The 27,615-nt window shown below is 40.8% G+C and overlaps 1 protein-coding gene across 9 annotated transcripts in view; it reads right to left on the bottom strand.

The window, feature by feature from the left end:
* The window catches only part of LOC139746355 (ralA-binding protein 1-like), a 248,109-nt gene that overhangs the window by 64,371 nt on the left and 156,123 nt on the right, over positions 1–27,615 (bottom strand). For all 9 annotated transcript variants that reach the window (XM_071657532.1, XM_071657536.1, XM_071657534.1 and 6 more), the window contains 4 exons: positions 25,243–25,359; positions 20,676–20,820; positions 16,446–16,623; positions 7,950–8,080 (listed from right to left, as the gene is read on the bottom strand). In XM_071657532.1, the coding sequence (XP_071513633.1) occupies positions 7,950–8,080; positions 16,446–16,623; positions 20,676–20,820; positions 25,243–25,359 (571 nt within the window). The remainder of the gene's footprint in view (positions 1–7,949; positions 8,081–16,445; positions 16,624–20,675; positions 20,821–25,242; positions 25,360–27,615) is intronic.

The raw sequence follows: 27,615 nt of genomic DNA, 5'->3' as shown, positions 1-27,615 counted from the left end.
TGGCCGCTATTTAGATGGTACATAGAATCCACCCTTCAAAGCTTTAACACTGATAATTTCTTTTCCTTATACCATACCACCTAACACTTCCTAAACATAGCCAACCAAGCCATCAAGATGCATATTCTGCAAAAACTTAAAAAGCAGTATAACCCAGAATTCTCATCACAATCTCAGACATCATAAAACAAAAAAAGCCTGTTCATGCAAAACCATTTACTATCAACAGAGATCTCAGAACAAATCTAGACTTAAAGACCACCACCACTAATGAAAAGCAAACAGAAAACTGGCACTCCTATCTAAACACTATTAACCATAAAACTCACATGAACCAACACTGAATGTTAAAAATATCCATACCTCTCACATTGCCCCATCCCTTTCTCATGAAGATCTTTAAATGTAAGCCAACAATATCCATTCCCACAAAAAACATGCAAACATACTTATGGAACACTAATCCAAATGGAGTAACAGCCAGCCTCATCCATAAACAAAAAAGTCATGATAAATCTACACAAGATCCATTCTGACCAACTGCTAACCCATCCCTCACTCTCATTGACATTTGCAGTGCAATTAAGACCTTAAAGGACTCCTCTACAGCAGGCACTGTAAACATATCAAACTTCCAAATAAACCAGTTTGGCCCCATTATAATCTCAGCTCTTACTCATATCCCCAGTCACTCTTTTTTGCACAATAAATCCCATACATTTGGAAGTTTGCCAACCAACTCCTAATACTATCCAATGTCACTGCTATCTTTAGCACCTAAAATTATTGAAAAATTGATCTAAAATAAAATGATCCACAATATCTTGCTCACACCTACACAACATGGCCTTACACCCAATCACTCCACTACCATAGAACACATCATGGAGATTGAGGAAATGAGAAAAATGTCAATCATGAGAAAAGATGACCACAAACATACCTTAAAGGTTATTCTGTGACACATTAGTCATCCTTCATCACATAGGAGGTAAGGCCAATACCTGAAAAGTTGATCCTTGGCATCTAGGGCAAGGTATTCTTTGAGGGTGCTAGGAATGTCAAAGAACTCTTTAATGGTTAGCACAAAAGTAATTTTCTGACATACAGATCATATTGACCTTACTAAACCAGTCTTAATCTAAAATGAAATATTCCCTCATAGACGTGTTAATGCTGCCTTAGCAGATCAAAATGGGTTCCCTTGCTAATCTCGATGATCTCAAGGTATTCTTGAGATATTTGACTGAACATAAGGCATGAAATTCTTCAATCATAGCCTTCTAAAAAGCCACATAAGGGCATTTCGAAGCATATGTACTTATTCTTGGCAAAACCCCAGAAAGCTCTTAACCTGACATATCATACAAAACCAAAACCTTTGACAACTACTACTTAGGTTCCAAGGGTGGAGGGAAGAGCTCTTCCCAAAAAAATATGGTTACCTTTGAAACTATCCTATGTAGGTCCCAACAGGTTAATCACAAAGCCAATGACAAAAGTACCACAGGGCTGCTCAGGAGACAAAAGAATCTATCTATCAATATCTCTGATGCCTGTTCCCAAATGGAACTCCCTCAAAAGGGTGGTCATGGTAATAGGGTCTCCATAGCTAGTGAAACTCCTATACTGCTTCTTAGCTTTTAGTGCCTCACCCTTAACAGGCCACTAGCAAAGTGTTTGCAGCACTCCTACCTAATGTTCCAAATGAATACTTCTACCTAATGCCCCTTCCTAATATTCCTACTGACTACTATCTAATACTCCTTCCTAATGTTCCTACTGACTACTACCTAATGCTCCTTCCTAATGTTCCTAACTCTAACTACTACTTCTACCTTGTGCTCCAGCCTAAATATTCCTACCTTTGACTACTATCTATTGTTTCTACCATTTTACCAAAGGGCTGAGCCAGCACACAGAAATTCCCATAGGAAAATTTAGATTTAAGAAGAATGAGCTGTGCATAGGGGCATTCAGATAATCTGAAGTTTATGTATGACAAGGAGAAATTGTATGTTTGTGGACCAAGCAAAACCTACTTTTCCAAGGAGAAATTGTATGTTTGTGGACAAACAAAACCTACTTCTCCAATTAAGTTCATGTCCAAACCACTCAAATTTATGGCATTTTATAATCTTACATTAAAAGGTTAAGGAAATCCTGGGTGTTGATCAAGTGCCTCAGTCTTCTTAGCAGCAAAAATATATTCATACAAACGGTCATATGATGTACATTTATGCCTAAAGAGATATTCTAAACCAAGTTCTTTGTGTCAAGTTCATAGATAGCTCACCAGAATCTGTATGCAGGACAGATTTTTAACTTCAGATTATCTGACTGCCCCTATGCACCATGTAATAAAAGTACTGAACCATTCATCGGGAAAGCTTGGGACTAGAGGCGATCCAGATTTCAGGATTTTCTGGAACTCAAACTAATATTTATTCATTCATTCATTCATAATACTTGATCTCCATTTCCCGCATCAGCGAGGTAGCACCAGGAAACAGATGAAGAAAGACCCAGCCACTCACATACACACTTATACAAATATACACATGTACATAATCATACTTGTTTGCCTTCATCCATTCCCAACGCCACGTCACCCCACAGGAAACAGCATCACCATCCCCTGCATCAGCAAGGTCATGCCAGGAAAACAGAAAAAAAGGGCAAATTCATTTGCACTCAGTTTCTAGCTGTTATGTGTAATGTACTGAAACTACAATTCCCTTTCCACATCCAGGCCTTTCTATGGTGTACCCCAGATGTTTCACATGCTGTGGTTCAGTACACTGACAGCATGTCAACCCCGGCATACCACATTGTTCCAATTCACTCTATTCCTTGCACGCCTCTCACCCTCCTGCATGTTCTGGCCCCAATCGCTCAAAATCTTCTTCACTCCAACCTTCCACCTCCAATTTGGTCCTCTGCTTCTCCTTATTCCCAATACCTCTGACACATGTATCCCCTTTATCAACCTTTCCTCACTCATTCTCTCCACATGTCCAAACCATTTCAACACACCCCCTTTTCTGCTCTCTCAACCACACTCTTTTTACCAACACACATCTCTCTTTCCTCTTTCATTACTTACTCGATCAAACCACCTCACACCACATATTGTCCTTATACATTTCCTTTCCAATACATCCACCCATATAACATTATATATATTATACCCATTTTTGCTCTCTGAGAGAACTTTTCTCTTTCCACACATTCTTCATCACTCCCAGAAGCTTCACCCCCTCTCCCACCCTATGACTTACTTCCACTTCCATGGTTCCATTTGCTGCTAAGTCCACTCCCAGATATCTAAAACACTTCACTTCCTCCAATTTTTCTCCACTCAAACTCACATCCCAAATAACTTGTCCCTCAACCCTGCTGAGCCTAATAACCTTGCTCTTATTCACATTTACATTGTTCTAATTCAGATTGGGGGTGAGCAGCATGGTTTCAGAAGTGGTAGAGGATGTGTGGATCAGGTGTTCGCTTTGAAGAATGTATGAGAGAAATACTTAGTAAAACTGATGGATTTACATGTAGCATTTATGGATCTGGAGAAGGCATATGAAGACTTGACAGAGATGCTCAGTGGAGGGTATTAAGAATATATAGTGTGGAAGGCAAGCTGCTTAAAGCAGTGAAAAGTTTTTAAAGAGGATGTAAGGCATGTGTACGAGTAAGAAGAGAGGAAAGTGACTGGCTCTCAGTGAATGTCAGTTTGCGGCAAGGGTGCGTGATGTCTTCATGGTTGTTTGATCTGTTTATGGATGGATGGGGTTGTTAGGGAGGTGAATGCAGGAGTTTTGGAGAGAGGGACTAGTATGCAGTTTGTTGCAGATGAGAGAGTTGGGAAGTGGGTCAGTTGTTGTTCGCTGATTATACAGCGCTGGTGGATGATTCGGGTGAGAAACTGCAGAAGCTGGTGACTGAGTTTGGCAAAGTGTGTAAAAGAAGAAAGCTGAGAGTAAATGTGAATGTAGCAAGGTTATTAGGTACAGTAGGGTTGAGGAACAAGTCAATTGGGAGGTAAGCTTGAATGGAGAAAAACTGGAAGTGAAGTGTTTTAGATATCTGGAAGTGGATTTGGCAGCAGATGGAACCATGGAAGCGGAAATGAGTCACAGGGTGGGGGAGGAGGCGAAAGTTCTGGGAGCACTGAAAAGTTTGTGGAAGGCGAGAACATTATCTTGGAAAGCAAAAATGGGTATGTTTGAAGGAACAGTGGTTCCAGCATTATATGGTTGCGAGGCATGGGCTATAGATAGGGTTGTGCGGAGGAGGGTGGATGTGTTGGAAATGAGACATCTGAGGACAATATGTGCTGTGAGGTGGTTTGATCGAGTAAGTAATGAAAGGGTAAGAGAGATGTGTGGTAATAAAAAGAGTCTGGTTGAGAGAGCAGAAGAGGGTGTATTGAAATGGTTTAGTCACATGGAGAGAGTGAGTGAGGAAAGATTGACAAAGAGGATATATGTGTCAGAGGTGGAAGGAACGAGGAGAAGTGGGAGACCAAATTGGAGGTGGAAGGATGTAGTGAAAAAGATTTTGAGCGATCGGGGCCTGAACATGCAGGAGGGTGAAAGGCGTGCAAGGAATAGAGTGAATTGGAAGGATGTGGTATACCGGGGTCGACATGCTGTCATTGGATTGAACCAGGGCATATGAAGCATCTTGGGTAAACCATGGAAGTTTTGTGGGGCCTGGAAGTGGAAAGGGAGCTGTGGTTTTGGTGCATTATAAATGACAGCTAGAGACTGGGTGTGAATGAATGTGACCTTTGTTGTCTTTTCCTAGCGCTACCTTGCGCATATGCAGGGGTTGTCACTTCATGTGTTGTGGGGTGGCGACGGGAATGCAGCAAGTATGAATTGTGTACATGTGTATATATGTATATGTCTGTGTATGTATATATACGTATACGGTGAAATGTAAAGGTATGTATATGTGCATGTGTGGGCGTGTACGTATATACATGTGTATGTGGGTGGGTTGGGCACTTCCTTTCGCCTGTTTCCTTGTGCTACCTCGCTGACGCAGGAGACAGAGACAAAGTATAATAAATAAAATATATATACATGCAATTTCATGTGTGGCATGGTGGCCGTGGGAATTGATGTGCATGTGCATGTAGCATTTATGGATCTGGAGAAGGCATATGAGAGAGTTGATAGAGATGCTCTGTGGAAGGTATTAAGAATATATGGTGTGGGAGGCAAGTTGTCAGAAGCAGTGAAAAGTTTTTATCAAGGATGTGAGGCATGTGTACGTGTAGGAAGAAAGGAAAGTGATTGGTTCTCAGTGAATGTATGTTTGTGGCAGGGGAGTGTGATGTCTCCATGGTTGTTTAATTTGTTTATGGATGGGGTTGTTAGGGAGGTGAATGCAAGAGTTTTGGAAAGAGGGGCAAGTATGAAGTCTGTTGTGGATGAGAGAGCTTGGGAAGTGAGTCAGTTGTTGTTCGCTGATGATACAGCGCTGGTGGCTGATTCATGTGAGAAACTGCAGAAGCTGGTGACTGAGTTTGGAAAAGTGTGTGAAAGAAAGTTAAGAGTAAATGTGAATAAGAGCAAGGTTATTAGGTACAGTAGGATTGAGGGTCAAGTCAATTGGGAGGTAAGTTTGAATGGAGAAAAACTGGAGGAAGTAAAGTGTTTTAGATATCTGGGAGTGGATTTGGCAGCGGATGGAACCATGGAAGCGGAAGTGAATCATAGGGTGGGGGAGGGGGCGAAAATCCTGGGAGCCTTGAAGAATGTGTGGAAGTCGAGAACATTATCTCGGAAAGCAAAAATGGGTATCTTTGAAGGAATAGTGGTTCCAACAATGTTGTATGGTTGCGAGGCGTGGGCTATGGATAGAGTTGTGCGCAGGAGGGTGGATGTGCTGGAAATGAGATGTTTGAGGACAATGTGTGGTGTGAGGTGGTTTGATCGAGTAAGTAATGTAAGGGTAAGAGAGATGTGTGGAAATAAAAAGAGCATGGTTGAGAGAGCAGAAGAGGGTGTTTTGAAATGGTTTGGGCACATGGAGAGAATGAGTGAGGAAAGATTGACCAAGAGGATATATGTGTCGGAGGTGGAGGGAACGAGGAGAAGTGGGAGACCAAATTGGAGGTGAAAAGATGGAGTGAAGAAGACTTTGTGTGATCGGGGCCTGAACATGCAGGAGGGTGAAAGGCGGGCAAGGAATAGAGTGAATTGGATCGATGTGGTATACCGGGGTTGACGTGCTGTCAGTGGATTGAATCAGGGCATGTGAAGCGCCTGGGGTAAACCATGGAAAGTTGTGTGGGGCCTGGGTGTGGAAAGGGAGCTGTGGTTTCAGGCATTATTGCATGACAGATAGAGACTGAGTGTGAACGAATGGGGCTTTTGTTGTCTTTTCCTAGTGCTACCTCGCACACATGAGGGGGAGGGGGATGGCATTCCATGTGTGGCGAGGTGGCGATGGAAATGAATAAAGGCAGACAGTGTGAATTGTGTGCATGGGTATATATGTATGTGTCTGTGTGTGTATATATATGTGTACATTGAGATGTATAGGTATGTATATTTGCATGTGTGGACGTGTATGTATATACATTGTGTATGGGGGTGGGTTGGGCCATTTCTTTCATCTGTTTCCTTGCGCTACCTCGCAAACGTGAGAGACAGCAACAAAGCAAAAAAAAAAAAAAAAAAATGTATATGTATGTATACGTTGAAATGTATAGGTATGTATATGTGCGTGTGTGGGCATTTATGTATATACATGTGTATGTGAGTGGGTTGGGCCATTCCTTCATCTGTATCCTTATGCTACCTTGCTAACACAGGAGACAGCGATAAAGTAGAATAAGAAAAAAATAATGTCTGTGATGTTTTATGATGAAAGCTATGGTCATAGGCAAAAGTCCTCAATGAAGCCAAGAATTAAATGAAATAAAAACAAGTAAGGAGTGAAGAGGAAAAACAATCTGAGGTTTGCAGTAACTGGGAAAGTAAAAAAAGAAAAATAATCCATGGGTTTAAGAGGAAATGGAAAACATGCCTGTGGCAAGTCACAGTTGTCAGGAAAGATATAAGAAGTTAAGAATCTCCAAAGCTTACTAGTGTAAAAAAAAGAAACAAACATCACAATGACCTATCCTTGAGTTGACAACTACCACACAATACTCGCTTGATGCAGTGATTTGGAAATCATTATGTGATCTAGCTACTGGCAAGGTACACGTGCAACCAGTTCTCAGGAGCAGAAAATGAATTCAATACCCAGAGAAGAAAGAGAAACATTGGGGCATAAGGGAAGTGGGTCAAATTTTGTGGGGGGTTAGGGGAATTGATACACTGCACTACTTTGGACTTAACACTGTCAAATGAGAATGATGAACTAAAACAACTCCAGATGTAAGAATAGTAATCTTTAGAAGAGAGCAAGTATGTAGTCTAAAGGGCAGAATGAAAAATAACCCCATTTTTCTATGTAAAACTGGGTTCATTGTTAATATATCTGCTGTGCATGGCCATGTATCCCATGGATCCCCCATGCATAGTGAGAGAAGAGTCAACTACAGGCATATATTTATAGTTTCAGGGTAGCATGAGGGGATGCCAACTGCCAATATCAAGGGGTTAGTTTATTTGTATTTTAAATGACAAATCAAGGAAAAAATAAAGAAGGTAAGATTGTTTCTACTTTGTTCACAAGTGATGATATAAAGACATGTACAAATATTAGTGTGCTCATAAAATCAAGCACTTTCAATGGTATTCCATACCTCTGTTTAATTAGATGAACAGTTTCAAGGGCCTGCATATCTTAAAAGATAAGAAATTCCAGTAACTACATTCAAAAGCATTCAGCTAAGTATATTTTTGTTCAGTAATATACAAGTCAATAAACACTGATTTAAAATAAACTCTACTTCATACCTTTACGTACTTACTAACCTTTTGATTATTACATTACCGAAGAGATACGCATGGTTTAGGAACAGTACATTAAGAACACGGTGTGAGATCTGCATTGTTGGAGAGAGGACAATGCTCACGTTTTGGTAAGTCATTTTCGTATCTCGCTCCTGAGAAATCAAGATAAGGTAGAAAGTATTAATGTACATAATATAATGAATGTGCCATAAAAATTTTACAAGGGAAAGTTACAAAAGCTGTATACATAATAAATTCACAACAAAGTATCTGAAAAGATTACCTAATTACCTATCTCTCTACCCACATTTTTTTTTCACACATTCACAATTTCCCATGTTAGCGAGGAAGCATCAAGAACAGATGACTGAGACATGAGGGAAAAATCCTTACTTGGCCCCCTTCTCTAACCCCTATAAATTGCCTTATACAAAATGCAAGGAATATGTGGGCAGTATTCTTACTCCATTATCACCAGAGATATCTTATCTTGTATATATCTTGTATGCTTCCCATTATTAGAATGAAGAATAGCTCACAAAGCACTTCATATACACACAATAGTCCCAACATATTTCTGCTAGTTTAAACAGAGATTTCTCTCCAAAATGTGTGCTACTGCTTTCCCAACAAAATATACTGATATACATACAGACAAACATTGACTCATACTTTGTGAACAATAAAGGAAAATAAAAGTGGCAAAGGAAGCACCACAACACTCCCTCCTTAAGAGATGGTGAAGTACTAATAATGGTGACTACACTTACAAGGGATAAAAACTGTGTGTGTGTGTGTGTGTGTGTGTGTGTGCAGATGGTGAAACTGGCCATGCAAATACATCTAGAAATCTTGCTAGTACATACATTCTCTTACTTCAAAGCAAAAAAAAGGTATTTCCATCCTGGGACTTCTTAGGACTTATAGTTAGTTCCTGGTGGAAAACAAATATCACCCACAAAAGAAATAAGAAAATATCAGAAAACACAAGGACAGTGAGCAAATGTTGCAACCTTTCACTCTCAACACCCTAAGGTAACTGACTTCTAAGAATGTATGTACTCATGCTGCCAGATATACAATATATTTACCATAAGTGACCAATAGGATTTGTTCTGCAAATAAACACTGATGCTTGAAAGCCTATTTCTCAATGGTAATCAATGGACTTTTTTTCTTTTTTTTTGGGGGGGGGGGTCAGAACATGAATCTTGCAAATTGTTTTCATATAAAAGCCATAAATGAAAAAAATGTAAATAAAACAATCACACATTAAAACTATATACAAACATGAAGTGTCTGGGGTAAACCATGGAAAGGTCTGTGGGGCTTGGACGTGGATAGGGAGCTGTGGTATAGGTGCATTACACATGACAGCTAGAGACTGAGTAAGAACGAATGTGGCCTTTTATTTTTTAGACTGAGTGGGAATGGATGTGGCCTTTTCTGTCTGTTTTCCTGGTGCTGCAACCCCGCTGAAGCAGGGGGTAGCAATGCTATTTCCTGTGGGTCAAGGTAGCAACAGAAATAGATGATGGCAAGAAAGTATCAATATGTACATGAGTATATTTGCATATGTCTATGCATGTGTATGTATTTGTTGATATGTATAGATGCATTTATTTATATATATATATATATATATATATATATATATATATATATATATATATTTTTTTTTTTTTTTTTTTTTTTTTTTTTTATACTTTGTCGCTGTCTCCCGCGTTTGCGAGGTAGCGCAAGGAAACAGACGAAAGAAATGGCCCAACCCCCCCCCATACACATGTATATACACACGTCCACACACGCAAATATACATACCTACACAGCTTTCCATGGTTTACCCCAGACGCTTCACATGCCTTGCTTCAATCCACTGACAGCACGTCAACCCCTGTATACCACATGACTCCAATTCACTCTATTTCTTGCCCTCCTTTCACCCTCCTGCATGTTCAGGCCCCGATCACACAAAATCTTTTTCACTCCATCTTTCCACCTCCAATTTGGTCTCCCTCTTCTCCTCGTTCCCTCCACCTCCGACACATATATCCTCTTGGTCAATCTCTCCTCACTCATTCTCTCCATGTGCCCAAACCATTTCAAAACACCCTCTTCTGCTCTCTCAACCACGCTCTTTTTATTTCCACACATCTCTCTCACCCTTACGTTACTTACTCGATCAAACCACCTCACACCACACATTGTCCTCAAACATCTCATTTCCAGCACATCCATCCTCCTGCGCACATCTCTATCCATAGCCCACGCCTCGCAGCCATACAACATTGTTGGAACCACTATTCCCTCAAACATACCCATTTTTGCTTTCCGAGATAATGTTCTCGACTTCCACACATTTTTCAAGGCTCCCAAAATTTTCGCCCCCTCCCCCACCCTATGATCCACTTCCGCTTCCATGGTTCCATCCGCTGACAGATCCACTCCCAGATATCTAAAACACTTCACTTCCTCCAGTTTTTCTCCATTCAAACTCACCTCCCAATTGACTTGACCCTCACCCCTACTGTACCTAATAACCTTGCTCTTATTCACATTTACTCTCAACTTTCTTCTTCCACACACTTTACCAAACTCAGTCACCAGCTTCTGCAGTTTCTCACATGAATCAGCCACCAGCGCTGTATCATCAGCGAACAACAACTGACTCACTTCCCAAGCTCTCTCATCCCCAACAGACTTCATATATATATATATATATATATATATATATATATATTTTTTTTTTTTTTTTCATACTATTCGCCATTTCCCGCATTAGCGAGGTAGCGTTAAGAACAGAGGACTGGGCCTTTGAGGGAATATCCTCACCTGGCTCCCTTCTCTGTTCCTTCTTTTGGAAAAAAAAAAGAGAGGGGAGGATTTCCAGCCCCCCGCTCCCTCCCCTTTCAGTCGCCTTCTACGACACGCAGGGAATACGTGGGAAGTATTCTTTCTCCCCTATCCCCAGGGAGAATATATATATATGTATATATATATATATATATATATATATATATATATATATATATATTTTTTTTTTTTTTTTTTTTTTTTTTTTTATACTTTGTCGCCGTCTCCCGCGTTTGCGAGGTGGCGCAAGGAAACAGACGAAAGAAATGGCCCAACCCCCCCCCCCCATACACATGTACATACACACGTCCACACACGCAAATATACATACCTACACAGCTTTCCATGGTTTACCCCAGACGCTTCACATGCCTTGCTTCAATCCACTGACAGCACGTCAACCCCTGTATACCACATGACTCCAATTCACTCTATTTCTTGCCCTCCTTTCACCCTCCTGCATGTTCAGGCCCCGATCACACAAAATCTTTTTCACTCCATCTTTCCACCTCCAATTTGGTCTCCCTCTTCTCCTCGTTCCCTCCACCTCCGACACATATATCCTCTTGGTCAATCTCTCCTCACTCATTCTCTCCATGTGCCCAAACCATTTCAAAACACCCTCTTCTGCTCTCTCAACCACGCTCTTTTTATTTCCACACATCTCTCTTACCCTTACGTTACTTACTCGATCAAACCACCTCACACCACACATTGTCCTCAAACATCTCATTTCCAGCACATCCATCCTCCTGCGCACATCTCTATCCATAGCCCACGCCTCGCAACCATACAACATTGTTGGAACCACTATTCCCTCAAACATACCCATTTTTGCTTTCCGAGATAGTGTTCTCGACTTCCACACATTTTTCAAGGCTCCCAAAATTTTCGCCCCCTCCCCCACCCTATGATCCACTTCCGCTTCCATGGTTCCATCCGCTGACAGATCCACTCCCAGATATCTAAAACACTTCACTTCCTCCAGTTTTTCTCCATTCAAACTCACCTCCCAATTGACTTGACCCTCACCCCTACTGTACCTAATAACCTTGCTCTTATTCACATTTACTCTCAACTTTCTTCTTCCACACACTTTACCAAACTCAGTCACCAGCTTCTGCAGTTTCTCACATGAATCAGCCACCAGCGCTGTATCATCAGCGAACAACAACTGACTCACTTCCCAAGCTCTCTCATCCCCAACAGACTTCATACTTGCCCCTCTTTCCAGGACTCTTGCATTTACCTCCCTTACAACCCCATCCATAAACAAATTAAACAACCATGGAGACATCACACACCCCTGCCGCAAACCTACATTCACTGAGAACCAATCACTTTCCTCTCTTCCTACACGTACACATGCCTTACATCCTCGATAAAAACTTTTCACTGCTTCTAACAACTTGCCTCCCACACCATATATTCTTAATACCTTCCACAGAGCATCTCTATCAACTCTATCATATGCCTTCTCCAGATCCATAAATGCTACATACAAATCCATTTGCTTTTCTAAGTATTTTTCACATACATTCTTCAAAGCAAACACCTGATCCACACATCCTCTACCACTTCTGAAACCGCACTGCTCTTCCCCAATCTGATGCTCTGTACATGCCTTCACCCTCTCAATCAATACCCTCCCATATAATTTACCAGGAATACTCAACAAACTTATACCTCTGTAATTTGAGCACTCACTCTTATCCCCTTTGCCTTTGTACAATGGCACTATGCAAGCATTCCGCCAATCCTCAGGCACCTCACCATGAGTCATACATACATTAAATAACCTTACCAACCAGTCAACAATACAGTCACCCCCTTTCTTAATAAATTCCACTGCAATACCATCCAAACCTGCTGCCTTGCCGGCTTTCATCTTCCGCAAAGCTTTTACTACCTCTTCTCTGTTTACCAAATCATTTTCCCTAACCCTCTCACTTTGCACACCACCTCGACCAAAACACCCTATATCTGCCACTCTGTCATCAGACACATTCAACAAACCTTCAAAATACTCATTCCATCTCCTTCTCACATCACCGCTACTTGTTATCACCTCCCCATTTACGCCCTTCACTGAAGTTCCCATTTGCTCCCTTGTCTTACGCACCCTATTTACCTCCTTCCAGAACATCTTTTTATTTTCCCTAAAATTTACTGATAGTCTCTCACCCCAACTCTCATTTGCCCTTTTTTTCACCTCTTGCACCTTTCTCTTGACCTCCTGTCTCTTTCTTTTATACTTCTCCCACTCAATTGCATTTTTTCCCTGCAAAAATCGTCCAAATGCCTCTCTCTTCTCTTTCACTAATACTCTTACTTCTTCATCCCACCACTCACTACCCTTTCTAAACAGCCCACCTCCCACTCTTCTCATGCCACAAGCATCTTTTGCGCAATCCATATATATATATATATATATATATATATATATATATATATTTTTTGCTTTGTCGCTGTCTCCCGCGTTTGCGAGGTAGCGCAAGGAAACAGACGAAAGAAATGGCCCAACCCACCCCCATACCCATGTACATACATACGTCCACACACGCAAATATACATACCTACACAGCTTTCCATGGTTTACCCCAGACGCTTCACATGCCTTGATTCAATCCACTGACAGCACGTCAACCCCGGTATACCACATCGCTCCAATTCACTCTATTCCTTGCCCTCCTTTCACCCTCCTGCATGTTCAGGCCCCGATCACACAAAATCTTTTTCACTCCATCTTTCCACCTCCAATTTGGTCTCCCTCTTCTCCTCGTTCCCTCCACCTCCGACACATATATCCTCTTGGTCAATCTTTCCTCACTCATTCTCTCCATGTGACCAAACCATTTCAAAACACCCTCTTCTGCTCTCTCAACCACGCTCTTTTTATTTCCACACATCTCTCTTACCCTTACGTTACTTACTCGATCAAACCACCTCACACCACACATTGTCCTCAAACATCTCATTTCCAGCACATCCATCCTCCTGCGCACAACTCTATCCATAGTCCACGCCTCGCAACCATACAACATTGTTGGAACCACTATTCCTTCAAACATACCCATTTTTGCTTTCCGAGATAATGTTCTCGACTTCCACACATTCTTCAAGGCTCCCAGAATTTTCGCCCCTTCCCCCACCCTATGATCCACTTCCGCTTCCATGTTTCCATCCGCTGCCAGATCCACTCCCAGATATCTAAAACACTTCACTTCCTCCAGTTTTTCTCCATTCAAACTCACCTCCCAATTGACTTGACCCTCAACCCTACTGTACCTAATAACCTTGCTCTTATTCACATTTTACTCTTAACTTTCTTCTTTCACACACTTTACCAAACTTAGTCACCAGCCTCTGCAGTTTCTCACATGAATCAGCCACCAGCGCTGTATCATCAGCGAACAACTGACTCACTTCCCAAGCTCTCTCATCCCCAACAGACTTCATCCTTGCCCCTCTTTCCAAAACTCTTGCATTCACCTCCCTAACAACCCCATCCATAAACAAATTAAACAACCATGGAGACATCACACACCCCTGCCACAAACCTACATTCACCTACATTTATTTTTTCTTTGACGCTGTCTCCCGCGTTTGCGAGGTAGCGCAAGGAAACAGACGAAAGAAATGGCCTAACCCACCCCCATGTATATACATACGTCCACACACGCAAATATACATACCTACACAGCTTTCCATGGTTTACCCCAGACGCTTCACATGCCCTGATTCAATCCACTGACAGAACGTCAACCCCGGTATACCACATCGATCCAATTCACTCTATTCCTTGCCCACCTTTCACCCTCATGCATGTTCAGGCCCCGATCACACAAAATCTTTTTCACTCCATCTTTCCACCTCCAATTTGGTCTTCCAGTTCTCCTCGTTCCCTCCACCTCCGACACATATATCCTCTTGGTCAATCTTTCCTCACTCATTCTCTCCATGTGCCCAAACCATTTCAAAACACCCTCTTCTGCTCTCTCAACCACGCTCTCTTTATTTCCACACATCTCTCTTACCCTTACGTTACTTACTCGATTTTAACTTTCTAAAAGGGAAAACAGAAGAAGGAGTCACGCAGGGAGTGCTCATCCTCCTCGAAGGCTCAGACTGGGGTGTCTAAATGTGTGTGGATATAACCAAGATGAGAAAAAAGGAGAGATAAGTAGTATGTTTGAGGAAAGGAACCTGGACGTTTTGACTCTGTGTGAAACGCTCAAGGGTAAAGGGAAAGAATGGTTTGGGAATGTCTTAGGAGTAAAGTCAGAGGTTGGTGAGAGGACAAGAGCAAAGGAAGGAGTAGCACTACTCCTGAAGCAGGAGTTGTGGAAGTATGTGATAGAGTGTAAGAAAGTAAATTCTAGATTGATATGGATGGGTAAAACTGAAAGTGGATGGAGAGAGATGGGTGATTATTGGTGCCTATGCACCTGGTCATGAGAAGGATCATGAGAGGCAAGTGTTTTGGGAGCAGCCAAGCATGTGAGTTAGCAGCTTTGATGCATGAGACCAAGTTATAGTGATGGGTGATTTGAATGCAAAGGTGAGTAATGTGGCAGTTGAGGGTATAATCAGTGTACATGGGGAGTTCAGTGTTGTAAATGGAAATGGTTAAGAGCTTGTACATTTGTGTGCTGAAAAAGGACATCAACTCTATCGTATGCCTTCTCCAGATCCATAAATGCTACACGCAAATCCATCTGTTTTTTCTAAGTATTTCACACATACATTCTTCAAAGCAAACACCTGACCCACATTGTCTACCATTTCTGAAACCACACTGCTCTTCCTCAATCTGATGCTCTGTACATGCCTGCATCCTCTCAATCAATACCCTCCCATATAATTTCCTAGGAATACTCAACAAACTTATACCTTTGTAATTTGAAAACTCACCTTTATCTCCTTTGCCTTTGTACAATGGCACTATGCATGCATTCCGCCAATCCTCAGGCACTTCACCATGAACCATACATGCACTGAATATCCTCACCAACCAGTCAACAACAGTCACCCCCTTTTTTAATAAATTCCACTGCAATACCATTCAAACCCACCACCTTGCTGGATTTCATCTTCCGCAAAGCTTTCACTACCTCTTCGCTGTTTACCAAATCATTTTCCCTAACCCTCTCACTTTGCACACCACCTCGACCAAAACACCCTATATCTGCCACTCTTTCATCAAACACATTCAACTTACAATCTTACTTCATCCTACCACTCACTACCCTTTCTAATCAGCCCCCCTCCCACCTTTCTCCCTAATATTTAATGATACTCTCTCACCCCAACTCTCATTTCCCTTCCTTTTCACCTCTTGCACCTTTCTCTTGACCTCCTGCCACTTTCTTTTACACATCTCCCAGACATTTGCACTACTTCCCTGCAAGTATCATCCAAAAGCCTCTCTTTTCTCTTTCACTAACAACCTTACTTCTTCATCCTACCACTCACTACCCTTCCTAATCTGGCCACCTCCCATCTTTCTCATGCCACATACATCTTTTGCATAACTTTATATAAAGAACAATTTAACATTGTTATGCATGACTTTAACCATCCTAAGACAATATATGAACAACACTTACTTGTATTTACCCATCTTAAGAAAATACAAGAATTTCTTTACATGTAAATACTAACCCGTGCAATAATGTGACCCATGTGTTTAAACATATATTGGACTAGTAATCTGTTAGCAGTTGGCAGTCTATCAATCAGCTGTCTCATTGCTTCTGCCCGCTCTCCAGGGTTGGGTATCATTGCAACATCTTCAAAATGTGGCATCATGTCTACTGTTAGCACCGGTTCTGGTAATTCCCTGCAATGAACATACCTTGTAAAACAACAAACTCATAGGGGCACCACCTTTGGATGTAAGTTACAATTAAGCAATGGTTCTAGCGATTCCTTTGTTTATCTTATGTATACATCACACTACTTTTGGAGCTCATCTCTACCCAAACCTTGGTCTAGAACCATGATAACTTGATTCTCCACTAATCAGAGTGCTTGTAGCTGAAACCCAAAGGACCATAAAACCACAACATCCTAGCAAATCATGTATACCCTGCAGATACTTCTCTAATGTACCTCACAATATTTATCTAAGGTCTACGTTATTCTAGAAATAACCATATTCCAGATATTTCAAAGTGGTGACCTGAATGGCCTCTGAACCTTGCTATTAAATATTTTATCTTTTAATTTCAGCTAAGGTAAAAATACATTTTTTTTTAAATTATCTAGTTTTTGAGAATTTCTAAGATATCTCCTCTAAATTTAAACTATCTTAGAGAGTATGAGTTTTGCTTCTATTTCAATTCAGTCTAGTTTCTTCATCTTTGACTAGGTTTGGTGACCAGAACACAACAGAGTAGTCCAATGAGGTCTGACTAAGCATCAAAACTACTAACACAGTCACTCAGCTGCTCCCAAAACGCTTGCCTCTCATGATCTTCCTTCTCATGCCCAGGTGCATATGCACCAATAATGACCCATCTCTCTCCATCCACTTTCACTTTTACCCATATCAATCTAGAGTTTACTTTCTTACACTCTTATCACATACTCCCACAACTCCTGTTTCAGGAGTAATGCTACTTGTTCCCTTGCTCTTGTCCTCTCACTAACCCCTGACTGTACTCCTAAGACATTCCCAAACCTCTCTTCTCCTTTACCCTTGAGCTTCGTTTCACTCAGAGCCAAAACATCCAGGTTCCTTTCCTCAAACATACTACCTATCTCTCCTTTTTTCTCATCTTGGTTACATCCACACACATTTAGACACCCCAACTCAGCCTTCGAGGAGGATGAGCACTCCCCGCGTCACTCCTTCTTCTCTTTCCCCTTTTAGAAAGTTAGAATACGAAGAGGGGAGGGTTTCCAGCCCCCCACTACCATCCCCTTTAGTCGCCGTCTATGACACATGAGGAATGCGTGAGAAGTATTCTTTCTCCCCTATCCCCAGGGATTATTTTTTTTTTCATTATACTTTGTCGCTGTCTCCCGCGTTTGCGAGGTAGCGCAAGGAAACAGACGAAAGAAATGGCCCAACCCCCCCCCATACACATGTATATACATACGTCCACACACGCAAATATACATACCTAAACAGCTTTCCATGGTTTACCCCAGACGCTTCACATGCCTTGATTCAATCCACTGACAGCACGTCAACCCCGGTATACCACATCGCTCCAATTCACTCTATTCCTTGCCCTCCTTTCACCCTCCTGCATGTTCAGGCCCTGATCACACTATTCCTTCAAACATACCCATTTTTGCTCATATACACACATATACATATCAACATATACATACACAAATACATATAAACACATGTACATATTCATACTGGCAGAAAAATGAATGAGAATCTAAAGGAGCAAAACATACTGTTCTAAAGGTATAAAAGATAAACAGAGAGCAGTAATTATAAGGAGCAAAAAAGCATTAGACAAGTCTGTGAGAATGATAATAGAGTACAATAGACGAAGTTTGTAAGAGATGAAAGGGGTATTTCAAAGATATGATTGGAAATGATGGTATAAGAGACATATCTATAGGTATGACTTGGGGGAGTTATCTACTGAGTATTTAATGTATAATAAAGGATGATATCATATAGGAGAAAATACCATAAGAAGAGTAAAAAAACTCTTAGAGAATTAAATAGTTGATGAACGAGATGGTGAAGTGTGGAAATGAAAATAATCTTGTGAGGGTGCATGGAAACATGCAAAAGTTGTCACATCATGCTGCAAAATTTTTTCCCACAGCTTCATTGGATGGGTGGGAGGACAGTTTTCAAAAAAAAAAAAAAAAAAGCACTTTAAATAACCAAGGAGGGGTAGGGTACACTGAAAATAAATAAATCAATGCATCCAACTACCCTGACAAGGTAGCAAGTGGTAAAACATATATAAGATGGTGCAAAAAGATACCAAATATATGACATTATACTGTTCTCAGTATGTATACCATCATTTGACACTATATTTAGTACCACAACTTGCATATAAAAGAAGGTAAATCAAGCTGATAAAAAAAAAATCCCTAAGTAAAAGGGCACTTGCCCTCCAAACAATTTCTAAAATGGAATCTGGGGGTTGGTGGATAAGCTAGAGGGAATTGCCTCCCTTATAATGATCCATGATCCATGGTTGTTTAATTTGTTTATGGATGGGGTTGTTAGGGAGGTGAATGCAAGAGTTTTGGAAAGAGGGGCAAGTATGAAGTCTGTTGTGGATGAGAGAGCTTGGGAAGTGAGTCAGTTGTTGTTCGCTGATAATACAGCACTGGTGGCTGATTCATGTGAGAAACTGCAGAAGCTGGTGACTGAGTTTGGTAAAGTGTGTGAAAGAAGAAAGTTAAGAGTAAATGTGAATAAGAGCAAGATTATTAGGTACAGTAGGGTTGAGGGTCAAGTCAATTGGGAGGTAAGTTTGAATGGAGAAAAACTGGAGGAAGTAAAGTGTTTTAGATATCTGGGAGTGGATCTGGCAGCGGATGGAACCATGGAAGCGGAAGTGAATCATAGGGTGGGGGAGGGGGCGAAAATCCTGGGAGCCTTGAAGAATGTGTGGAAGTCGAGAACATTATCTCGGAAAGCAAAAATGGGTATGTTTGAAGGAATAGTGGTTCCAACAATGTTGTATGGTTGCGAGGCGTGGGCTATGGATAGAGTTGTGCGCAGGAGGGTGGATGTGCTGGAAATGAGATGTTTGAGGACAATGTGTGGTGTGAGGTGGTTTGATCAAGTAAGTAATAATAGGGTAAGAGAGATATGTGGAAATAAAAAGAGCGTGGTTGAGAGAGCAGAAGAGGGTGTTTTGAAATGGTTTGGGCACATGGAGAGAATGAGTGAGGAAAGATTGACCAAGAGGATATATGTGTCGGAGGTGGAGGGAACAAGAATTGGGAGACCAAATTGGAGGTGGAAAGATGGAGTGAAAAAGATTTTGTGTGATCGGGGCCTGAACATGCAGGAGGGAGAAAGGCGGGCAAGGAATAGAGTGAATTGGATCGATGTGGTATACCGGGGTTGACGTGCTGTCAGTGGATTGAATCAGGGCATGTGAAGCGTCTGGGATAAACCATGGAAAGTTGTGTGGGGCCTGGATGTGGAAAGGGAGCTGTGGTTTCGGGCATTATTGCATGACAGCTAGAGACTGAGTGTGAACGAATGGGGCCTTTGTTGTCTTTTCCTAGTGCTACCTCGCAAACATGAGGGGGGAGGGGGATGGTATTCCATGTGTGGCGAGGTGGCGATGGGAATGAATAAAGGCAGACAGTGTGAATTGTGTGCATGGGTATATATGTATGTGTCTGTGTGTGTATATATATGTGTACATTGAGATGTATAGGTATGTATATTTGCGTGTGTGGACGTGTATGTATATACATTGTGTATGGGGGTGGGTTGGGCCATTTTTTTCGTCTGTTTCCTTGCGCTACCTCGCAAATGCGGGAGACAGCGGCAAAAAAAAAAAAAAAATCATGATCAAAGTTCTGAATTTCAATCTCTGTATCTCTTGGAGTTCCATGTGAGTATTTTTCTTTCTTTACCATGGAATATGTTCATATAATGACTGATTAAGAAATCCAACACAAAAATTAATAAAATAAATACCAGTAATATAACAAGGTTCAGCCTTTCATGTAATTACCACCTATGCATATGGTGGATCATGAAGAACCTCAGTAAATGCTTCACTAATAAAGTGCTATATGGAGTATCTGTAATAAAGACATCTGTATACAGAGTTCTCTAAACCTTTAGTCACCCTACATTTAACTCCTTAACAATAATTTCAATCTAATTCATGCCAAAGACAGATATTACAATTTAATGCTGATGTTGCCAGTTACCTGAGATATTGCTTTAATAGTGAGGCAACAACATGAGGTTCCTGGTCTGTGAGTTTAACAGGATCTCCAGAGTTGTACTGGCGGCGGAGGTGTTGCACTTTACTCTTCACTCCACTTAGTCTGTAGATACCTTCACAGTGCAGACCTGAAGACAATATTGAATGTTATTCCTTGCATATCAGATTTACATCACAACTTTTGATAACATAAACTGAAAAGATATCAAAATACTATAATACAGATAATCCTTGCAGGAAGTACTGAGAATATATGGATTATATGGAAAGTTAAAAAATGCAGTGGATAGTTTATATCATGACAGTAAGGCATGTGTGAGTAGGGAGGGAGGAGAATGAGTAGTTGCTGGTCAAGGTGAATCTGGGGAAAGGATGTTTGCTGTCACCATGGTTGTTTAATCTGTTTATGGACTGGGTGACAGGGGAGGTGAAATGATGCCTCTTTCAATAAAGATTGAATCTATAGTATACAAGGAGCAGGGGGGAATGGGTGGTGAATCGGTTTCTGTTTGAACATGATATATTTCTGGTGGTGAACTCCAGAGAGACACTTTACATAACAGTGACAGACTCTGGGAGAGTATGTAAAAGGAGAAAGGGAAGAGTGAAAGTGAATAAAGGTAAAGTAATGAGGTGCAGCAGGGAGGTGAGACAGGGCCTTTTGAGCGAATATTTGAAAGGGAAGGACCTGAAAGATGTATTGGGGTTTAGGTACCTGGGAGTGGACTTGGCAACTGATGGAACATTGTGGGCTGAAATGAACTGTATGGTGGAAGCAGGGACTAAGGTGTTGAGTGCATCAAGGAGTGAGTAGAAGAAATCAGTGTCTCTTAGGGCAAAGATAGGTATGCCTGAAGGTTGTTTGTTGAATGGATATGAGTTTCAGACCTTGAATGCAAAAGAAAGAAGGTAAACACATTAGAAATTAAATGCTTGAGGACATTATGTGGTGTGATATGGGATAAATGCATAAAATATTATAAAGTAAGAGAAAGGAATGCAGTATGACTGAGAGAGAGAGAGCTGACAAGGGGAGCTTAGATGGCTCAGACATAAGGAAAAGATGAGTGAAGAAAGACTTGACTAAGAGGACATAAATGTAAGAAGTGGAGGAAGGAATGAGGAGTAAATATGATAAGATTTTGCAAAAATGGCAGGGTTTGCATATTGTGCTCACTACATGTCTTGCCTTAAATCAAATGCTATCTCTCTGCCAAAATGCCCCTTGAATAGTTGTCTATTCAATGTTCACCAAGGATTGACAACAGTCATTAGTCTAATCCTCTTTTGAATGTTCCAATGGTCACTCTATGCATGATTCTTACTTCTCCTGGCAGTGCACTGAATAACCTTTCAACTTATTGTCTTGCCCTTACATAAGACATGAACAGCTTGCTGAATATTTCCTTATCCATGAACTGGATGCAGTTCCAATATTTGCCAGCAGATAGTCTGTCTCCTTTACTATTCTCCTTTGGTGGGAGCACTGTCAACAAATTCAGGATGATGCTGATTCTCAAGTCCCTCACATAGAATCCTGTTAAATACTAATTATATTAAAGCCTTCTTTCACTGGGCCCCATCCTCATTACCTTACATTTACTCAAGTTGAATCTCTATCTATCTATATCTGTGATGCGTTCCCTTTAGGAGCTCCCTTGAGAGGGTGGCTGCGGTGAAAGAGCCTCCATAACTGGTGAACTACATTGCCATTTTTAAGCCTTTAATGCCTCACCCTAACAGGCCATTGGCAGAGGGCAACTCTAGCACAGAGTTTTCAGAGGCTCCTACTTAAAGATCCCAGTAAATGTTCCTACCAACTACTTCTACCTAATGTTCCTGTCTAATGTTCTGACCAACTACTTCTATCTCTTGCTCCTAACATTTTCCCAAAAGGTAAGGCATGTGTATGGCACTTGCCACAGAAAAATCTAGTTACAAAGAATAAGCTGTGTGATTTAAGTGTTGCTAAGTTTTATGTGACAAGGAGAAATTGTACGTTTGTGGACAGAATGCCAGCAGTCCACGTGTGGGTGAGGCAGAAAGAAAAGACAGCTACTGGGGTCAAAAGAGTGCAACTTGATAACCACTGAGGTGCTGGCTCACTGAAAAGATGTCAGTGACCCTCCCAATAACCAGGTGAGTTGTACCAGTAATATACCTCCCTAGAAGGTGGCTGCCTTCCAACTACTAGCTAGCTACTTCATTAAGCATGTATCATACCAACTTTGCATTATGTCTAGTTTCCCCTAGTAAGCTGATGCAATACTCTTTTGTTTTTCTGGGCCATCATGATCTAGGCATTATCAACAAACATATCCTGGGAGGAGTCTAACCCTTATGGAAAGTATGTCCTCAAATACTGGGCTCCTATGTAGTACACAATCATATGCTTCCTAGCTGTCTACATATGCACAATCCAACCAGCCTTCTCTCCTGTTGTTTAGAGAGCTCACTTTCTTATAGAAATCTAAGAGGTTTGTTACATATGTCCTCCTTTCCCAAAACTGAAAATTTCTCTTACTTTGGTAGTGTCTCCTCAGCAAGTAGTCATCCATTTGCTTTCTGATTACCTTTTTCAGTACTTTACAGACCATCCTCATTACAAAGACCAGTCTGAAGTTCAGAGTACGATGTTTGCTCTTTCCTACTCCCTAGGCACTTTACCTTTTTCCAAGGAATCTTGAACATTTCAAGTGGTTTGTCTAGTGTATCTCCACAAATCTTTAGAAAATAAGGAGAAATTTCATAAAGTCCATGAATCTCATAAAATGTTTATGTCTTTTCAAGATATTTCAATGATTTCAGTTGAATCCTCCAAATTCCATCTTGCTGTCAGAGTAACAATGTATTCAGAGGTGAAAAAAGTAAGAACTTGTCATTCAGGTCTATGCATATCACTTCACTATCCTCTGAAATTCTTTCCTCTGAATCCCTTTGCCTGATTAGCTGCTTTTTAACTGTCAATTTACTACTGATAAATTTATAGAAGTACTTTGGATATCTCCTCCTAGTCCACAACATTCATTCTGATGTTTCTTTGTTCTTCTTTTCTTACCCTACTATATCATTTCTTGCTGTTTTATACCTTTCACGTCTGTGGTGCTACTTGTATATTCTCCACAACACCCTACCAAGCTTCTTTGCATTTGGACATTTTTCATTAAAGTATACTTCCCTTTTTCTTACTTTCCCTCTATATGTCAGGCTACAAGTATGTATGATCCTACTCCTTCATCATAAATTCAAAAGATCAATGCCCTGATTCCTGGCTACTCAATCTGATTTCCCAATCAATGGTATCTTAGAAACATTTGAGTTCTGTATAATCACTACAATCATATCTCCTCTCAGAGGAAAGTTTTATCACTACTCTTCTTACATTCTTACTGCCTCATTTACTATATAATCAAATTCAAGCATTACATGATCACTTCTACCAACTGGAGTATAAGTTATATTTTCAATACCCTTACTACTATATGTATGATTAAGTCTAATAATGATGGTATATCATTTCCTCTGATCCTAGTGTGCTAAGTGACATGCTGGTACAAGAAATATCCCAGTTTGTGGATTCTCCATGAGTATCCACATTCCCCCATTTATCTCTTTATAACTGAAACTTCCAATCATTATTGCTCATCTCAAGTTCATTAAAATTCTTTGGTCGATTATGTACATATAACACTATGGACTCTTTTTTACTATAGTTACCCTTCCCACTATATATTGCTTGAACGGGCCATCTACCAACATTTTCTGAAATCTAAGGCTGTCAATCTTCCTACTCCTTTGTCTTCTCCTTCCTTGCTTGCAATCATCTATCCCTCTGGACAGAACAGGTGAGATCTTATCACTTTAATAAGTTTAGTCTCCACAACTTCAAAAATATCAAGTGGATTTTCCTTTACTTGTTCCATGAATTTTAGCTCTTCATCATATACTACTGATCCATCTGCATTTGCATAATTCACTATCAGCCTCAAATTTCCAGTATTTAAAATTCTTGACCTCTCTGCAGCAGTGGCAGGGTGGTTCATCCTCTTGCCTCATTTCATGTATCTATGAATTAAAAATAAATAAATATAAAGATCCAGGTACTAAAACCATGGTAATCCTATAGAGCATCAGTAAGAACAAGAAAATCCAAATTTTTCTGTTCTTACAGAAAGATGATATGTGTTAATGACACAACAGTAAGAAACTGTGAACTCTGGCTAGCCAGAGAAAGTGGTTTGGTAACATCAACTCAGTGGTGGTCAATGTTGGCTGAGAGCAAATCCATTTAATGAACAAAAGGTTTAGGTGATCTGAGGATCACCCAAAAAGGGTGAGTGAATGAAAGCTTCTTCACCAATTCAATGAAGGTAGGATTGATCCTATGCCATGCAGTATCTCACTGCTTGTAGGACAGGCCAAAGAGTAGAGGAACAGTATTGCTGCTCACAGGATTAGCCAAAGAGGAGAGGAACAGTATTTTCAGAAAATATGGGGTAAGAAAGCCTCATGATTTATATAATAATTATCATTTGCCAAACAAAACTTACCATGCTCCTCAACATGATCAATACATTCCCGTACAATGACAGGAAGCTGAATACCATCATGGCTTGGGCATCTCTCTACTGCAAGGGAAAGGGGAACACCAAAGACAGGTAGCTCCTCTGTGAATATAATAGAGGAATGATAATTAAAAATTTGAAAAAGTACACACTCTATCTTTTGTGAACTGAAAATAAATGTCATTAACCTTTGGCTATGAATTATGACTAACATCTTAATTTAATGCACAATAATCATTCTCACTATGAAATACAACTAGAGCACACAGCAGGAAAAAAAAAGTATGTACATCCTGTGCAGATTGCCAACCTCACTCCAACCAAAAAATGGTGCCAGGTTCATGTATGATGCTTCACCCATCCTATGGCTGGCTGAAACTTAACACATAAACACTGCATCTGAGAGTAAGGAGATGGCTGTCTCCCACTCAACTTGAGTGCTTCACGTAATTTCTTTTTTATATTTTTACAATGTTTTCACCTTTATCTGGGTAATTCATGGGTTATAATGTCAAGATCTTTTTTATGTTGAAGGCTCCAGTCATGGACAAAAGTCCACATCATGGCCAGGCCTTAATTGAAATGTAAAAAGAATAATGAAAGGGTAAAAGAAAAGACAAAGGAAAGTACTTACGAATTTTCAAAGAAATGAAAAACCTGTCTTTTGGTTTTTAAAATGTGCTAGGTCACAGTTATTGGGAAATACATGAAAAGGTAGAGTTCCAAAGTTTTGACGAGGAGGGAAAGAAGCAGTTATCCAAATGGCCCACCACCCTTGAGTTGACAATGGCCACACAGTAATCATGTGTTGGAGGCACACATGCTGTGCTGTGTAGGTATACCTTAATATATAAATATATATGGTGTTTTGGTCGAGGTGGTGTGCAAAGTGAGAGGGTTAGGGAAAATGATTTGGTAAACAGAGAAGAGGTAATAAAAGCTTTGCGGAAGATGAAAGCCAGCAAGGCAGCAGGTTTGGATGGTATTGCAGTGGAATTTATTAAAAAAGGGGGTGACTGTATTGTTGACTGGTTGGTAAGGTTATTTAATGTATGTATGACTCATGGTGAGGTGCCTGAGGATTGGCGGAATGCATGCATAGTGCCATTGTACAAAGGCAAAGGGGATAAGAGTGAGTGCTCAAATTACAGAGGTATAAGTTTGTTGAGTATTCCTGGTAAATTATATGGGAGGGTATTGATTGAGAGGGTGAAGGCATGTACAGAGCATCAGATTGGGGAAGAGCAGTGTGGTTTCAGAAGTGGTAGAGGATGTGTGGATCAGGTGTTTGCTTTGAAGAATGTATGTGAGAAATACTTAGAAAAGCAAATGGATTTGTATGTAGCATTAATGGATCTGGAGAAGGCGTATGATAGAGTTGATAGAGATGCTCTGTGGAAGGTATTAAGAATATATGGTGTGGGAGGAAAGTTGTTAGAAGCAGTGAAAAGTTTTTATCGAGGATGTAAGGCATGTGTACGTGTAAGAAGAGAGGAAAGTGATTGGTTCTCAGTGAATGTAGGTTTGCAGCAGGGGTGTGTGATGTCTCCATGGTTGTTTAATTTGTTTATGGATGGGGTTGTTAGGGAGGTGAATGCAAGAGTTTTGGAAAGAGGGGCAAGTATGAAGTCTGTTGGGGATGAGAGAGCTTGGGAAGTGAGTCAGTTGTTGTTCGCTGATGACACAGCGCTGGTGGCTGATTCATGTGAGAAACTGCAGAAGCTGGTGACTGAGTTTGGTAAAGTGTGTGAAAGAAGAACGTTAAGAGTAAATGTGAATAAGAGCAAGGTTATTAGGTACAGTAGGGTTGAGGGTCAAGTCAATTGGGAGGTAAGTTTGAATGGAGAAAAACTGGAGGAAGTAAAGTGTTTTAGATATCTGGGAGTGGATCTAGCAGCGGATGGAACCATGGAAGCGGAAGTGAATCATAGGGTGGGGGAGGGGGCGAAAATCCTGGGAGCCTTGAAGAATGTGTGGAAGTCGAGAACATTATCTCGGAAAGCAAAAATGGTTATGTTTGAAGGAATAGTGGTTCCAACAATGTTGTATAGTTGCGAAGCGTGGGCTATGGATAGAGTTGTGCGCAGGAGGGTGGATGTGCTGGAAATGAGATGTTTGAGGATAATGTGTGGTCTGAGGTGGTTTGATCGAGTAAATAATGTAAGGGTAAGAGAGATGTGTGGAAATAAAAAGAGCGTGGTTGAGAGAGCAGAAGAGGGTGTTTTGAAATGGTTTGGGCACATGGAGAGAATGAGTGAGGAAAGATTGACCAAGAGGATATATGTGTTGGAGGTGGAGGGAACGAGAAATGGGAGACCAAATTGGAGGTGGAAAGATGGAGTGAAAAAGATTTTGTGT

Source organism: Panulirus ornatus, chromosome 64 (genome assembly GCF_036320965.1).
Source record: "Panulirus ornatus isolate Po-2019 chromosome 64, ASM3632096v1, whole genome shotgun sequence".
In the NCBI taxonomy this organism is placed as follows: Eukaryota; Metazoa; Arthropoda; class Malacostraca; order Decapoda; family Palinuridae; genus Panulirus; species Panulirus ornatus.
The sequence above is the reverse complement of the archived record's forward strand: the minus strand, read 5'-3'. Positions and strand labels throughout refer to the sequence as shown.